A 17740-nucleotide genomic window follows, 5' to 3' on the forward strand; every position below is an offset into this window, starting at 1 on the left:
GGGCAAGAGGGGGGAAGAGCAACAGAGGGGGGCAGGGCAACAGAGGGGGGCAGGGCAACAGAGGGGGGCAGGGCATAGAGGCAGGAGGGGGCAACATCGAAGGGTGGAGACAGAAGGTAGAAGGAGAGCAAGAGATACAGGAGGGACAGATGGTAGTACTAGATGAGAAGGAGTGGAGGAGTTGGAAGGAAGAGAAGTAGCCAGAGCTGAGCATGCGATCAGGGCATGGCTGGCTGTAGGCACCCTACATTCCCTTTAGAACTAAAATGTGGTTAATGTAGGCCCAGCTCACAAAGTCCTGATAAAGTGATTGCCTTTAGGACCTCATTGAAATCAAGGTAGACCACAGATAGTAGGGGTCAATAAGCTCTATATGCCAACCTGGGAATGAGGACGCCGGGGCTAGAGAGGAAAAGTGATGGACGGACCTAGTGCCTTAAATCATCTCTGGCAGTTGGAGTGTTCCTTAGGCAATCTGTGACATCCACAAAGAGGACATCTCAGGGGGAGGCCCAGTACTAGCCTGTCAAAGGGCACCCCAAAATTAGCCCCTAAAAGAGGAGCTTTGGTCAAGAGACCAGTATCCTCTCTTCAAGGGAACCTCGGGGGTGCCACTGACCTGGGTACCCCTGGGTCATCCCTGGTTTCCTTCCCAAATACGCATGGATTACGAAGCTCCCTCCCAGCACCAGCAAAACCTGAAAAAAGCTTGCCGGCCCACGTTCTCTGAAAATAAACAGTGTTATCCTGGTTCTTTTTTCTTTTTGCCAATGAAATCCAGGAAACTGGCTCAAGGAACTCCTCTGAATCCTCCGTCCCAGCGACAAAGTAACACATTCCACGGGTGATCCAACCCTAGGCACGTCAGACAGCACAGGGTGTATGGGTCAGAAACTGAAATGACAGTCACATTAGGTTCAGTTAGAAAAACCCTTCTGACAGCACAAGAGGGAATTCTTGAGCAAAGCCTATGTTTTTGAGAAGATAACTGAAAGGGGAAACAAAGCTAAGACGAAAATAAATAAAAAAATAGGAGGAACAACCTGCATGATACAAAACAACTGGTCCTATTGGTCCACTTCAAAAGGCTGATGGGGGAAGCACAGAGCAATGGCTGTGGATGCATGCACTTGGGTATGTGATAAATTAAAAAGGAGGACAATACATGTTTGGGGTACAACAACAACAACAAAAAAAACAAAAAAAAAGATCCCATCCCCACTGGATGTAATGACCCAGCAGTATTTCGGAAATGGCACAGGATAAAGGGATGTTTTAGAGAGCCTGTTAAAACTGGCGAGAGCCAGGAATCCTAGGAGGGTTGAGAGGAGCAGGTGTGGGAAACTGGAGTACTCCTTAAAAAGGTATTTTTCATTTGATTTTTAACGAATACTGTAACTGATAATACATTACAGTCCTGTAGTCATTCTAAGATAAATGATCGAATATAAAAAGGATGCAATTGGAGCCTAATGTACCCAATCGAGTTATGAGGTGCTTTTCCAAGTTGGGGCAAATTCACAGGCTAAAAAATCTCCAATGTCACAATATAAACAGAAAGGTTTTTCAGGGCCGAGGGCACCTCCAAGTATTCTCTCATGACTGGGCAGCTACACACAATTCATGGCAAAGGCATAGCAAGCAAAGCAACCTGCCAATAAAAATAACGTGTTCACTATTTGCAATATTTTATCGCTTTGAAAATATATGACCCAATAGGCCCATCACTTGTGTAAATTATTTTAAATAAAATGTAAACCCACTTGCTTCAGAATTTATTAAATTAGACTCTCCAAACAGAAGCCTCTCTAGCTCATCCCAAGGCCCCACCAGATGCTGAAGTTTTCCGCGACTTTCATTCTCAAATCCCCACCCACAACAATTCAGCCTCTCCCTCAGGCTCATGTACCACGCTAATCGCAAAGGATCAGGCAGTCGGCACTACCAGGATGGGAAATGGCCATTCAGGGGACTCGGGTGGGTGGGTCATCCACTGCAGCGCTTCGAAGTCATACTAATGGCAGTAGGCACTATACAAATATCACATAACACATGCTTTCACATAGCGCTAAAACGTGCATACATTTCCACATCTCTATGAAAAAAAGACATTTAATTCCACGAACAATGTAGCTTTACAAAAGCGCAAGGTACGTGCTTACCTGTAACAGGCCTCCTTTATCAAAACGAAGCACTTCTATCACATTATCAGACTGGATGAACGCTGGAAATAAAAAGGAAGCTATGAGGCGCACATTAAAACAGTTCTATACAAGTACTCCCAGATTGTATAGCCCATGTTCATGAAATCCCCAATTTTTCTCTGGTTTCTCTAATCCAACAGTCTACAATTTCCACATTAAAAAAACAAAAATAATTTGTTCGCAACACAAGAGAGAAAACGCGCTGGAAAAGAGTTCAAGCTGCACATCCATCAAAATGTTTGCACTTTTTCGGCCGAGCTAGAAGAAACACAATTGTCCATTACATAGAAATGTTACTTGCTGCAATTGAAAAGCTACAGCTTTGCCATCAAGTTATATACTACAATACATAGGATTGTTCGGTACATATAGGAAGCTGGGCTAAGGGTGTTCATAATGATCCCATACTTAAAAATATAAAAATGTCGGTATAAGACTTTGCACAAATGCCTATATGCCAGTAAAATTAACTGTAGCCCTTCCACTGTAATTTCCCTGCAAGCATTTAACATATGCGCCCCATTAAGAACATTCACATGTCCAATTATTGACCAAGCAAGTTATCAAAACAATGTCGTGCAATTAATGTATACATGAAGTTTCTATAATGTACAAAAACACAAGCATGTCGTTCATAAACATACATCAATTCGCAATAACCTTGGTCAGCATTATGGCAGTATGGATCACATTATGGCTAATTTGTACGGCCTATGCATGCAATGCATGGATCTGGCAGTATGGTCGAGTTTATCCAGCATTATTTTGGTAACCACAGTTGCAATGAGGCATAAGTGAGTGCTCCAACACTGTCAGAATGACAGTTATGCCTCAAGATGACAAATACACTGTCTGCCATTCTAGCCAATCAGCCTCTTAAACAATGATCATAGCACACCATGTCAGGTATAGTCTTCGCTAATAAGTAAAACTAAGTCAGCCTCTTTTTTTTTTTGAAGTTGGATTCCTGGGCCTTGACTTTTCTTCATTTTAAAACGCACTACCTACTGCAGTCTTTCAGATCCCACAAATGGAATATTTTGCCAATTTGTGGTGGGTTTAACGTTGCTAAATGCAGTGTTGTGCCATAAGCATCAGACCTATTCATCTGTCGTCCCACCTTGCAGGGTTATTAGCCATCTATTCTAGCCCCCCTCCAAGTAAACAGGAACATAATAGCACTTCTCTACAACATAGTCATCAAATCACCTTGCAATAAGATTTTCAGATATTTTTGTTTTACGTTTGCCCGCCCTTTTTCTACACATTTAGGAAAAGTGAAATCAGAACGATTACATAGTAAAGAAAAGGAAACTGATGGGGTGTCATCACGAAAAATCACTGACTCCTTAAGATGCTTAAGTGATAGGCTTGGTTGGAATTGCAAACTTCAGGACCCAAAAAAATATAAGGGCTTTTGGAAATTGGCACTAGGGCCGTCATTCACCGACTCAACCCTTGAGTTACCTCCACCCTAACCCAGCCGTCCGTAACTCTGGTTAGTTCTAGGGCTCGATACCCGCTACTGTTTTTATCTAAGGCTAATGATAGGTGGGTTTTCCCCCAGAGCTGCTGGCTCACTGACTCCCTACTCTCACCCTGCTTATAGAGAGCTGAGGAACAGTTCCTTGCACTCGCCCAGTTGGATTCAATCACCAAGAGTGCCCCAGGTGCAAGGGTGATGATAGATGCAAAGTGGTGTCTGGCAGGGGGTCAGTGCCCCAATTAGGCTGCAACACTTACCTGATTTGAATGTCGTCTATTAGACTATGGCCCTTTTGCAAAATCGAGCTGGGGCTCTTACGGGGCATGCCCTTACAGGCGGCATTCAGCTGATGCAAGTGTTGCCTCTTAATTGCGACATTGGCCCCCTGCCAGGCCACATACCCCTAAGAGCCCTGGCTCGATTTGGCAGGCCACTTAAAGCACTGGTCCTGCCCTTCCTGCAAGCCCTTTTTGCTTATGCTGGTCCCCCGTGGGCTAGTGCTGACTCTCCCTGCTGCCCTGGCTCCCATGACAGCAACCGACCATTCCCGCTGCGAAGCAGTAGGTGGTTCCTGTCTTTGCCGCAGCTATCCAGAGGCTCAACTGCTCCACTTGGTGTCCTTCCAGGTCTCTGCACTATTCTGGCTCCTTCTCCTGAGTTTTCTGCCGGCACCGGACTCCCTTTTCAGTGGCCCTCTCCAGCTCCACTGCAGTCCCTGCTACCTGCTCGGAGTAGGAAGCCCCATGTAAGGATTGGTTGAAAGGGAGTCTGCCATCAGACATGCATGCCACTCAGCGAGGGAGTAGGGATAGGGTTCCCCCTTCCCTTACCCTGACACGGCCTCGAAACAGACCTGGTGACAAAACACAATTGTTGAAAATGAAGGCTAACTGGGATGACCCAAGTAGGACAGGTGGTGTTTGGCAGTGTCACAATCAGTCCAGTCTAATGAGAATTCTGTTTACTGGCAAAAGGAAGGACGGGGCAACTATAAAGACGAGAAAAAAATGGCAATTAAAATAACCATTTTCAATAAGGGAAGAACATTATACCCTATAGTTTGGTATCTTGTCCATTCAGACTATATGGGGTTTATGGAATGTTGTGGCACTAGGTCCACTAGATTTAATGTCCTACGGAAGCAGGAATTACTGAAAGGGCTGGATATCAGCCATATAAGTAGCTGGCAGATCAGGATTGAAGTCCATCTTCTCATGGCATTGGCAGCAATCATGCTATGTTCAACCAACACAGGGATCCGGCATTTGACAGGGAGAAAGGATGTGGAGGAAGACCATGCACTAAAAGTCATTTGAAGGAATAGCAGTTCAACATATCATGAGCCGTGTCTAGGCTAAGAGGGTTAGGTTACACGAGAAAGCAGGAGGCCACAGAAAAGGTGCATACCAGTTCAAGACTTCGATGATAGCAATTCAAATATTCTCACTCAATAATAGGGTGTTAAACTCCACTACCAAGATTAGTAAAACGTGACAACTGATCAGGGATTACAGCCCAGATATGACGCCTCTGGGAGATAAATCCTTAGAAAGAAATTACCAATAAAATGTTAAGATTACTCTCTTTAACAAACCAGTATTTTGCCTCCACAAGGAACAAAAGATTGGGAGTTAGCGTATCCTTTCAGAAGAACCCACCCAAAATAAAAGATAGTACATAACGAGAAATCTAATCAAAACCTTGTAGGTTCCATGAAAGGATGAGGGGGGAGATGGCAACAGTTTAAGCCTCAACTTCTCAGTAGGTGTCATTCCAATCTCTCCTACAGACACTAGCAGAATCTGCAAACAGTAAGGTTGTTAGGACAATCTTATATGGGACAAAGACAAGGTAGATTGGTGGGGAGGCAAGTGTCCTGCAAGTAATCAAGACCAAACTTAAAACAAACGCATTGCAATACTCAAACGAATGCCGACGAGACTCATGGCCAGGAAAGATTTCAGCACCTCTTCCCACATCAATCTATCATCTACCTGGATGAATTTGAGCTTCGCCGGCAGACCACATCCAAGCTGCTAATCATAATGCTAGCAGCGACCAGGACAGTTCAAAAGTAACAAAAAACATTACTATCACTGAAAGATACCCTATCATCAGAATGAGGGCCAGAATGCCCGTTGCCCCCTGGGATAGCAGCGAGGCAAGACTGTAGTGGGAATGCACTTGGCGAGTGGCAGAAGACTGGTTTCTTTGATAAAGTTTGTCCCTTTAAAGTGGTGAAAAGTGGGTGTGTAGATAAGGGTTTGATAATAGCAGGCATGTGTGAGCAAGTAAGCTGAAAGAATCGAATGTTCAGATTGGCTGACCAGGTGCTGCAGGAAGAGCTGAGGGGACTGTAAAAGAGGGTGGTTGGAGACTGAAGAGGAAAGATGGTCGTGTGAGATTGGAAGCAAAGCCAACCGCAAAGGACCCTTTAAGGAGTTCTCACAAGGGGTCCCCCACTGACTTTAGGTAGGCGAGCAACTACTAACATTCTAAGGACTACTTCCAAAGCAGCAATACTGAAGACCGTCCCGGTGTTCAGATTAGAGAACACACCAAGCGGACGCAGGCAAGCACACAGGTGTGGCTATGCCCTTGGCAGTGTATTATGCCATGATGAAATATTAGAGGAATTGACCATACATTTTTTGATTCAATTGACTGACCAGCAGACCAATTTGGGAGATGGGTGTACAATAGGTTTTGTTCCCCTAATACCATTTTAATGGGTGACTAGGAACCTACGATTCTATAATAAATATGTTCTGCTTCTGCAACAAAATTCGAACGATATAAATGAGGAGTGTCTAAGCATGTTTCACTGGTTTTGGTATCGTTACAAAATGTCGTCACGATTATGGCGACATTACCAATACTGCACATTTGCCCACTACCAAAATTCCAACCCCCATTACACTGACTAAAAGGAGCGGGGGTTGTGGGGGGGGTCCCCTGCTCCCCTTGTTCAGGGTAATGGGGGTCTGGGGTTTTGGGGTGTCCCCTGCTTCTATTCGATGGACATCGGAGGACAAGAAAGTGAGAAAAAAAAGAAAGGACCCTGCGGCGCCAGCTCTGACCCACATTAAGTGGGTGGGTACCGACTATGCAGGGTTAGAGGGGAGTCGGCGAGAAATTAAGTGTGTTGGGGGAGGGGACAGCGTGATCGATGCGAGCATTGCACTGTAATGGAAGTCGACACTACAAACGGTGCAGTGATCACATAGATCCACTGGTTTTCACCATGCAAGGGTACGGAAATGCAAAAGGTTCCTTAATTGTGATAATAGAATATATGCCCCCTCAGTAAGGACCAGGATGGGGCACAGAGTCCACCAACTCTTTAAAAGCATAATGGTATTAAAAGCGGCAATAGGTGGAGGCCTCATGCTACAGTGAAGAAGGCATTAAGGAACATTCTTGGTGATTAATTTGCTGCTCACATTCGAAAAAGTGACCATTTAGGCAACAGCGCCTTGTACCAAAGGCCATGACTATACTTGTTTAGTTGATTGTAGAGACTACTTTTTTAATTCTACAAAGACATGTTGAGGGGGATAAGAATGAGGGAGCAGACACTCATGCCAGAGTAAAGTTATTTTACCTTTATTGGGTTTTCAGATTCATTCATAAACATTCACAGGTATACCATTTTGACTATAACGGGATGTGTTACACCAACACACTTCATAAAGTTCAGTTTATAATAAACTTGTAATTCTTTGTCAGTTTCCCATACAAAGCTGGCGATAGTGAGATCATTTATATCATTTATGCTCCTCTTCCAAGAGTGGATTCAATACTTGGCCTCCTATGCTGCATTCACAATTGTTCGTTGTGCTTACATTGCCTTTCCCATCTACTTCATCCATAGCTACATTTCCTTCAAAATTAGGTAGCTGCAATATCCACTCATGTCCTTCAGTCTTTGTTGTATGTAAACTAATCATGTATACACTTCCTCTCTATAATTACATAATGTCAAATCCCAAAAGCTAATCAGCATAGCTAGGCTCCCTCTCCTTATCTACCCCATTGATATTCTTTCCTATGTCCGAGTGAGAGCAAGAGCATCAAATGTCAGTTATAATTTCAAAGGCTTCTATGGATTCAACTCCAGATTTTCCCTAAAATCTCTCACTGCACCAACTCCAGAATGTATGTCTGAACACACACAAATCATTTGTAGAAGATTTGATTAAAAATGCTTTCATGTTGGGCATTCGCTATTATAGTCTCAGTCAGGTTTGTGGGATGTTTTAACCCACTGGTCCAAGCCCTGCAACATCACTGTGCATTGCTGGCAGCAGAAACCTCAGAAATGGCCGCAGGAAAGTATGCTGCTCGCTAGAAATCACCAGAAAGTGCGCAGTGAAAATCTGAAAAATAGGCCACCATCTACTTTTGCCTATGTGAGTTGTAACACAGGAGACCACTGCCAAAACCCACCATTTGGCTGCCCACAGAGCAAAATCATTGCAAAAGAAACAGGGCTGTTTGAAAAATCCGTTTTTTTTTGTGTCAAATTTACAAAACTCATGGCTCAAAAACCACCCAAAAAGAACCAACCTTCTTGTTGGGTGGTCCACATCATTCCACTTCAAGAATCCACATAAATATAAGGTCCACAGAAGTATGTGTTCCCTGAACAAAGTCCACTTTTGAGGTTTGCTTGCTGGAAGAAAGCTGTCAAAAAAGGGTGTAATACCGTTACTCGCCTCGATCAGAAGCCGGCGTTTTAAAACCATTTTGTGTAAAGTTGTACATTGAGCCCAAACCATGCCAAAGAAAGACTTGCTATCAGAAGCCTAAGAGGCGGAGACAATTTAAAACTATATTCTGAAAAGGCTTGAAGAAATTGTTTGATGCATGTGTTAAAAATGTGAGTTATAATATAAGATAAGACAATTTTTAGACATTGGGTTTCAGAGTTAAAAGTTACCCACACTGTGCTTCAAACAAATTCCACACCTCTCCCTGAACAAAGGAAACTTCCCCCTGCCCTTGGCTAAGAGATTGAGAGGCTGGTGTCAAAAGGAACTGGGAGTGGCACCCTGGCCTGTTGCTCTCAGTGCAGACAAAGGAATCCTTGGGCGGAATAGAAAATGCTAATTCGGGTGTGACTGACAAACTGCTGGCAGGAAGGAGAGACATGTGACCTCTGAGTCAGCCCAGACCTTGGAGGCAGAGACAAACCATTGTGTGGATTCAGAAAGCACAGCAAATATATGTTTTAGAAAAATGCTTATAACAAATTGCACTGAACTGACAAAAATGTGAAACTTTGAGATTGTTAAAATGAAGAATTTCGCTCAGAGTTTAACACTAAGCTTGACTCCGTGCGATGTTCTGAGACCAAACCCCTGAATTATTCATATTGTAGCCACTGTGTTTATGCTATGAGCATAAAAATTACAGAAATGTGCCCAGATGGGGTGTGAATGCATGTCTAAAAATTGATGCAGAACTAATCTTGAGAAACGCACCAAAAGCGCGAAAAAGTTGTCATTTCTGAAACAAAGCTCTTAGGAAGATGAGAGTTGAACAGAAATGTACCTTAGGCAATCTGTCATGTAATTTATGTAGAATTAACAAGTTGTGTATATTGTAAATATGTGTTTTATGAAAAGTAAGATACTGTACAGAGAAAAGGGGAGGGTCTTTCCCCTAAGCCATAAACATGACACATGACGACACAGGATGACACGCTGATCCTTACTCCAATCAGGGGACAGGGAATCCTCTAACCTATCAGATCCTTAGAGGGTTGGGCATTGTAGAATCAGCCTCCCCACCCACTTTGGAAATACATAAATAGGGACTGCTGAGGACAGATAGGGGACACACGTTTCCCCTACTCAACTGATTTCTTGCCGAAGCACCCTGCAAGAACATCCATACCAGATCTAGACAATATCCAGACAGACTCTAGAACCAAAATCTAGAACCTTGAAGCAGAGAGGCCTAAACCACAAGCTGAACCTTTGTCGGAGGACTTCAGAACCTTTTGCAACCTGATTCTAACCCCTAAACCTCCAAGCGGCTCTCACAGTCAACAGCTGGGCTGTGCTGTTTTGCTATTCTAGCCAAGAATCCTGTGCTAGAACCAAGATCCAGAAAGCAGAGCTGTATCCAGAACCCGTCAGATCCAGTCCAAGAGGCCGCGCAGACCGCATTGCAGTGCTGACAGCAGAACTGAGAACTGGCCAGTGGCGAGAGAGAATCCCAGCTAAACCCTTGACCAGATCTTTGACGTGGGCCCACTCCATTCCAAAGCCATAGGAGTGAGTATCCAGTCTAGAACTGTACATAACCAATCTCTTAGTTTAAGTAATCCCATTCCATCCATTTCAATCTGCCCAGAACTGCATTATTGAATCTCTGTTGTCTATCCTAAATTCTCCTCTCCTCCACATAATTCTTGATAATTGTAGCGATAATCATCTATGCGCTGATATTTTTTCAAGTGTCTTGACGTACAACAATCAGAGCGGAAGGCGCCGTGTTTCTGGTGGTTGTCCCGTTGGGTATCTTGTAATTTCATAGCCCTTAGTATAAGCATATCCTTGTTGGTAAAGCGCATCTGTCATTTTTGAAATCTTGACTTTGTTTCTGAAAAAACTACCTTGATTAAAACCTCTAACTTTTGAACCGCACGTCCTAGAACCGAACTGTCATTTTGAAGCTAAGATCCTAAGCTTTCTAACTAACCCAATTCCTTATAGTTTTGCTGTAATCGCGTTTCCCACACGCGGAAAAATTGCTGCGAATTGCAATTTAGCTCCATTTCACCACATGTCAAAATAGCTGTTTGTTTTCAACTGCTGAACTTCGTTTTCAATCTGATAATCATTCATGAATCATTGCTAGTGTTGACCTGAACCAATCCAAAGTAACTCACTTATCCTGAATCTCCTTTAGTGAATTAAAATCATTTTAGCATATTTTCCCTTTCATTACAATAACATTCAAAAGTATTTTTGCCTGGGGCGCTGTTGAGCGCCGAACAAGATGGCCGCCTGAACGTGACTCTCCGCGGCAGGCAGTCACAGGATCCTATCTCGCGGCACCTTCTTCGATCCGTACCGAACCCCGGAAGGCGCGGTACGATCAAGGACAACCTGAGCTCCATCTGGGTCGAATCCTGGCGCTAAACGGGACCGGGAACCCCGAGAACCAGTGATCCCTCCGCCCCTCCCCCACCTGCAGGGCGGTTCCTAACCGACATCCTCCCTCGGCTGCGGGTCGAGCCGGGCTTCCCGAACGGCTGGAGCCGCTACAAGTTCCAGCGTGGTTCCTCGCCTGCCCCCGCCGGGGAACTGCTGTCCTGAGACCTCCCCCGGAGCTCGGACCCTGCATATCCTGCCATCGCAGAGGGGCGACATATACGCAGCCGTGGCCGCGGGGCGCCGGCACCGCTTCGCGGTGTGCCCTCGCCGCCGCTGTAGCCCAGACCCGGACCCTGACCCCGGAGGGCGCGACACCAACTGGGTCGAATCCTGGCGCTGAGCGGGGCCGGGATCCCCGAGGACCAGTGATCTCTCCGCCCCTCCCCCACCTGCAAGGCGGCTTCGATTCGACGTCCTTCGTCAGCGGCGAGACGAACCGTGCTTTCGAGCGGCTGGAGCCGTCTCGAGACTACTGACTGTGGAGCCTCCCGATCTCTGCGCATCCTGCCTCCACGGTGGGGCGGCACACATAAAGCAGCGGCCGCCCCTCCGGACTGGGGTCCTGCTAGACGTGGGAGCGGACGGCGGGGGGAGACACTACTGCGAGGGGGTCGAGCGTCGGTGCTCCCCTGACACTGCGCTCCCCCTGCTGACACACACTGCAGGGCCCCGGGCCCAGTAAGGTACGTGGCGCGCTGGGTAGCGCCGGCCTCAGCGACTTGGGGCCCATCCTTCTGGGTGCTGGTGCTCGCCCGACCGGAGTCGCAACACTTGGGGGCTCCCCCTGATCTGGCAATTTCTCGAAGGTCCCAACCATCCACAACATTATCATAACTCACACTCATGTACCCCATGGTCTGAAAATCCTTGGGACTTGGCTCATTTATATCGCTGTTCTGAAGGCTCGGCCTGTTCGTTCCGTCGGGGGACCGATCAGGGTTCCTCTCTAACTCTCCTACAGTTTCGCTTGAACTACCACCCGGCTCCCGCAGCGGCCACTGCATACCACTGCTTTCGGATCACTTCCACCTGAATCTCTTCAGGCTTTGTCTTCACGGGCCACCGAGGTCCCAACACAACGGGCCTACAGGCACCGGCCCTTCCTCCCAAATATCGCGTCCCGCAAGGATCGTATACCATACCCCCTTGAGCTGCTGGGACCCCCCACTCACTCTACTGGAAACCCAACCTGGTCAGGATGACCAAGTGGGCCTCAAAGAGACAGACCTCCATCAACCTGTTCGCTAAGTCATCGGTGAGCCCGCCGGAGGGAATCGCCGAGCAGGCTCCGGCGGCATCATCGTCCACCACACCACCGGAGTCCCAAAACATGATGGATTTTATCCGGGAGGGCTTCACCGCACTCCACTCAAAACTAGACGATATGAATGGCACTATATCCTCTATCAAGGCCCATATTGAGAGGACTGATAGCCGGGTAGTGGAGGTCGAGACAAGGGTGGGCTCCGCTGAAGATGCACTGGGGACCCTACGCTCTGAGGTCATTTCCCTCTCCAATCGGGTCCTTGATGTAGAAAGGAAGAATGAGGACTTGGAATCCCGATCACGACGCAATAACCTCTGTATCATCGGCGTTCCTGAGAACGAAGTCCACGAATCAATGGAAGACTTTGTTGAACATACATTGTTGACACTCCTCGATTCACCCCAACTTTCCCCACAATTTTCCATAGAGCGTGCGCATCGAGCCCTAACGGCTAAACCCAAGCCCGGTGCCCCACCTCGGCCCATCATAGCCCGTGTGCTGAATTATCGCGATCGCGATGCTCTCCTCAGGGCCGCGAGGCTTAAGGGTGAGCTCTCACTGGGCGGTGCGAGGATTCACCTCTACCCAGACTTCTCTGTGGCCGTTCAACGTGAGCGTAAGACTTTCCTGGCGGTAAAACGCAGACTGCGTGACCTCTCAGTCAAGTACGCCATGCTTTACCCCGCCAAACTCCGAGTGGAGCACGCCAACCGGGTGTTCTTCTTCACTCTTCCAGAAGAGGCCTCCAAGTTCCTGGACGAGCATTTCCCAGGCTAATACCCCCTCTGTGTCCCAAGGACATACTGCTTCCTTCCAGGGAGAGCCCGCATCCTGCCACCTTCCTAAGTTAGATTCACGCTGGTTTTATATTCTGTAATTTGTTTAAAATGATCATTGTCATGGTTACGTGCCGCACTAATATGTGCAATATCTTCGCCTAAGTTACGTACAAGCCCTCACTGTTGGCATTATTCATTTCACTTGTCCTGCCGTGCCCGGAGAGACACGGCCAATTCGGCCTACAGGCCCCCAGGCCCCCAGGCGCTGATGCCACTGGTTTGGTTTTTGTTGGGGGGTTTTGGGATTGTCATCCCTCTGTTTGGGGGGGGATGTGGGTGGGGGTGGGACATGTTGGGGGTTATGTTACAAAAAGCTTAGCGTTGGCAGCAATTAAGGACAGTGATATGGTACTCTATGACTGTTACTGCAGTGTGGTTAAGCTGGCCCACGGGCTATTGATACTTTCTCGGATATTGTTATTCTTACTTCAATGCCTGGGAGCGACTTGACTTTTATGAGCTGGAATGTTCGGGGGTTGGGGAACTACAAAAAGATGAGGCAGCTACTATTACTAGCTGAGCGCCATGGTTCTAAGGTTCTCTTTTTACAGGAGACACATGCTCGCACGGAACAATGTATAAGATTTGCTAAATCATGGGGCCCCCACAGATTCTCCACTGATTTCTCTTCCCAAAGCCGCGGGGTCATGACCCTCATCCATAAGAGTCTCAAGTTCACTCTCATTTCTTCACACATAGATCCTCAAGGCAGATATGTACTGCTCCATGCTATGCTTCAAAATAGGGAGACAGTCCTACTGAATATATACGGCCCCAATATAGATGATCCAGAATTCTATGTACAGGTCTCATCCCTTCTCGCTGGCTTTCCCCTTGTCCCTATCCTCTGGGGGGGGGATTTCAATACAATTTTTGATGTGACCCTCGATAGGTCCGGATCCAGGCCTCGCCAGCTTTCTAGAGCAGCCTACGCCGCACTATCGTCTCTTCCCCGTCTCGCCATGGTCGATGCATGGAGGTTCTTTTACCCGGATTCCCGCGTTTATTCCTTCTATTCTTCGGTCCATGACTCCTACTCCCGCATCGACAGGTGGGTGATCTCCAATGTTCTGGTTCAGAATGTCACACAGTTACAGATTCTCCCCAGGACCCTATCTGACCACTCTCCAGTGACCATTACCATGAATTGGGGGCCGGACCCTGGCTGTACTCGGCGTTGGAGGCTGAAACCCCTTTCCCTGCTAGACCCGGAATTTTGCTCTGAGCTCGAACTATCTATCGAGGAGTTCTTTGAGACAAACACAGGATCGGTAACATCACAGGCCACTCTATGGCAGTCCTTCAAGGTTTACATTAGAGGGATTGCGCTATCAAAGGAGAACGGGGTTCTTAAATCGATCCGCAGAAACCTAGCAGAGAGCGAATCCAAGCTATCGACCCTTGAGGCCCAATGTTCACTCCACTCTACTCCGGGAACCCTGGCGGACATCGGGGTAGAGCTGGATACGTTCCGATCCCTGGCGGAACGCAAGCAAACATTTTTGGATAACCCAGGCACTGCGAGGAGATACGGGGAGGGTGAGCGCTCAGGCCGTTTTCTGGCAAGACTGATCCGTCACGAGACGGGGTCCCCGCATATACTTGGAATTGAGAGACCGGATGGTTCTATGGCTGTCGCCTCACAAGACATCAACAAGGAATTCTTTAAATTCTATGGAACCTTATATTCCAACTCTGACGAGGTGACGGCGGTAGAGATCGACTCCTTCCTCGATACCCTTCCTTTGACGACTCTTTCTCCGGAGTCCGCGGGTTCTCTTGATTCTCCACTTACACTTGAGGAACTCTCTGGCGCTGTGGACTCCTTGTCCTCGGGGAAGGCTCCCGGCTCGGATGGTATCCCAGTCGAATTTTATAAGCGCTATAAACGACTTTTGCTCCCTCACCTGTTAGCTCTTTGGGAGGAGTCAGTTGGAACTGGTGTATTCCCCCCCTCTCTCCGAGAGGCCACAATCACGGTACTTCTTAAACCCGGCAAACCCCCCTCACAATGCGGTTCATATCGCCCGCTTTCGCTTATAAATTGCGATCCCAAAATATTTGCTAAGGCGCTGGCCCTCCGGTTAGCTCCTCTCTTGCCATCTGTCATCCATCCGGACCAAGGGGGATTCATCCCCGGCCGCGCTACCTCCCTGAACCTTAGACGCTTGTTCAACATAATTAATAGGATAAACCCCGAGACACACGCGGTAGCGGCTACCCTCGACATGCAGAAGGCGTTTGACTCGGTCTCATGGAGGTACTTGTGGAGGGTTCTCGAAAGCTGTGGGTTTGGTCCCTCTTTTCTCTCCTGGGTCAGATTGCTCTATTCCGACCCGGTGGCTACGGTCCGTACAGGTGATCATTGTTCTCCCCTCTTTGGGATCGCTAGAGGGACGAGACAGGGATGCTCCTTCTCTCCCCTGATCTTCGCTATAGCAATAGAGCCCTTCGCTGACATGCTCCGCCAATTCCACGCACATAGAGGTCTCCGTACCGCGGGCCAGGCAGACATAGTGTCTTTATACGCCGATGACGCTTTGTTGTTTATACGCTCCCCTTCTGTCAATTTGGCCCCAATACTGGAGGATGTCAAGCACTTTGGTCGGATCTCGGGCCTCAAGGTGAATTGTTCGAAGTCTACACTTTTCCCTCTTACAGAATGCACCCTTCCCCCCCCGGACACCCTGGGGTTCGCATGGGCTCAGTCTACTTTCACCTATTTGGGGATCGAGATAACACGTCATCGGGCGGTGACATTCACCGAGAACTATCAAAAGTATCTCACATATTTGGCATCTAAGGTCCTAACCTGGGACAAACTCCCAATATCCCTCGCAGGTAGAATAGGCCTCCTGAAAATGTTGGTGTTACCCCAATTACTCTACAAGTTCACTAACATCCCCCTATGGCCGGGAGATGGTTTCTTCCGGGAACTGACTCGTACGGTCAATTCCTTTCTTTGGCATTCAGGCGCGGTCCGCCTTAAACTGGGCACCTTGTCTGCCCCCATGGTTCACGGCGGCTTCAGCGCCCCTGATTTCTTGAAATACTGGCTGGTGTCCCAAATTCAATATACATCCTATTGGTTTGACATAACGGACCCCCCCCCACACGTCAAACTCGAGAAGCTTGCGGTCTGTGACCGCGACATTCGCTCCCTGTTGATACAGCCCACCCTTCTGGAGCCAGACTCACAGAGCCCAGTTACCTGCACATCCCTGGCACTGGCCAAAACGTGGAAATTGCTTGGTATTACTCACATCTTCCATGGAAACCTCCCACTCTGGAACTTCCTACCTGGGGTCCCACGGGTACCATCGGCCACGGTCCAGCGCTGGGATGAATCGGGATATGAGCTGTTGCGAGATGTGTTCGATCAGGGAATATTTGTTGAGTGGCCCGACCTCCCATTGCCCTTAAGAGGAGGCCGGAGTGTGTGGCTACAATATTCATCTCTTCGCAGGACCCTTAAGCGTAATTATTCGATGTTTCCGGCTTTACCACCGGATGACCCTATCATTGAGGAGCTCACCTCCCCCTCACCCACCAGAGGTAAAATATCTAGGCTATACACCATGCTGCAATCCAGGTCTATTCCAGAATTCACTAAGTTGAGGCGGGCGTTGGAGGTGGACCTGGGCATCGAAATGACTGATGAACGTTGGGCGCATTTATGTGATCGTATACACAGGGTGTCCTTCAACTCCCGCTTCAAATTGATAGAGTTTAAAATCCTACATAGATTTCACTACACCCCGATCAGATTGCACCACATGTCCAATGATCACCCCTCTAACTGCCCTAGGTGCGGCCACGATGCAGCTGATTACATTCATATGATTTGGTCCTGCCCTCGTCTCTCACAGTCCTGGGAAGAGGTCTGCTCGACGATGTCAACCATACTTGATTACCCCATTAATCCCTCCCCGTTGGTATGTCTTTTTCACGACCTCCCGGACCTCCCCCGGAACTCCAGGAAACTAGCTGGCCTCTGCATGCTTCTCGCTGTACGCTCCATCCTGATGTGCTGGCTTCGCCCCTGGCCCCCCACGCACGCCCAATGGCTGAGGGCGGTCACGTGGGCCTCGGACTCTGAGGAAACTTGGTCTCTTCTACAACCCATCCATTCTAGGCCCAGGAATATCTGGCTCAGGTTCCGTTCTTATATGTTAGATCTGAATGAGTCACCAGCCACATCTCCCCTAGCCACCTCCCCTCGCCGACCGGAGCTCACACCTCCACCATAGCCTCCGGACTTCGTGTTATGCATGTTTTGAAAGTGTCCAGTGGCTCCCCACATCTGTATTGTAACTCCTATTTACCTGCACAGTATATTGATTGTTCCTGCATGGTACCTGTCTGGCGATGTTCGCCTGTTTTTTTTTTGCTGCCAAGCTAAATGAATAAAAAGAAGTTTTAAAAAAAAAAAAGTATTTTTGCCTGTTTTAAAATCATACCCGTTTTAAAATCATACCTGTTTGGGATTGAACTGCATTATTGATGGTATTCCTGAAACCTGTGTGCCCTCAATTCCATCTATTCATATTGCATAGTGGGGGAGTGAGTAGTCACAGGGGAAAAAGTGATTATATTGTCTTTTGATTGAAACCATATCAAGTTTATTTCTGTGTTGCATTTTCCCATCCTTGCATTTCCTTGAATCATATAAAGTATTCTTTGTTACCTTATCCTTCCTATTCCTACTCCTAACTGATTAAAGAGGTTGTTGATATCTTAATATTCAGATATTTTATTCATAAAAGTGTGATTAT

General features: G+C 47.4%; 1 protein-coding gene across 1 annotated transcript in view; it reads right to left on the bottom strand.

Annotated features, from left to right (window-relative positions):
• TMEM131 (transmembrane protein 131) overlaps positions 1 to 17740 on the bottom strand; it is a 2512175-nt gene that overhangs the window by 2296977 nt on the left and 197458 nt on the right. The window contains exon 2 of the mRNA XM_069636582.1: positions 2163 to 2224. Within this exon, the coding sequence (XP_069492683.1) occupies positions 2163 to 2224 (62 nt within the window). The remainder of the gene's footprint in view (positions 1 to 2162; positions 2225 to 17740) is intronic.

Source organism: Ambystoma mexicanum, chromosome 7p, assembly GCF_040938575.1.
Source record: "Ambystoma mexicanum isolate Mex_15411 chromosome 7p, UKY_AmexF1_1, whole genome shotgun sequence".
NCBI classification, from domain to species: domain Eukaryota; kingdom Metazoa; phylum Chordata; class Amphibia; order Caudata; family Ambystomatidae; genus Ambystoma; species Ambystoma mexicanum.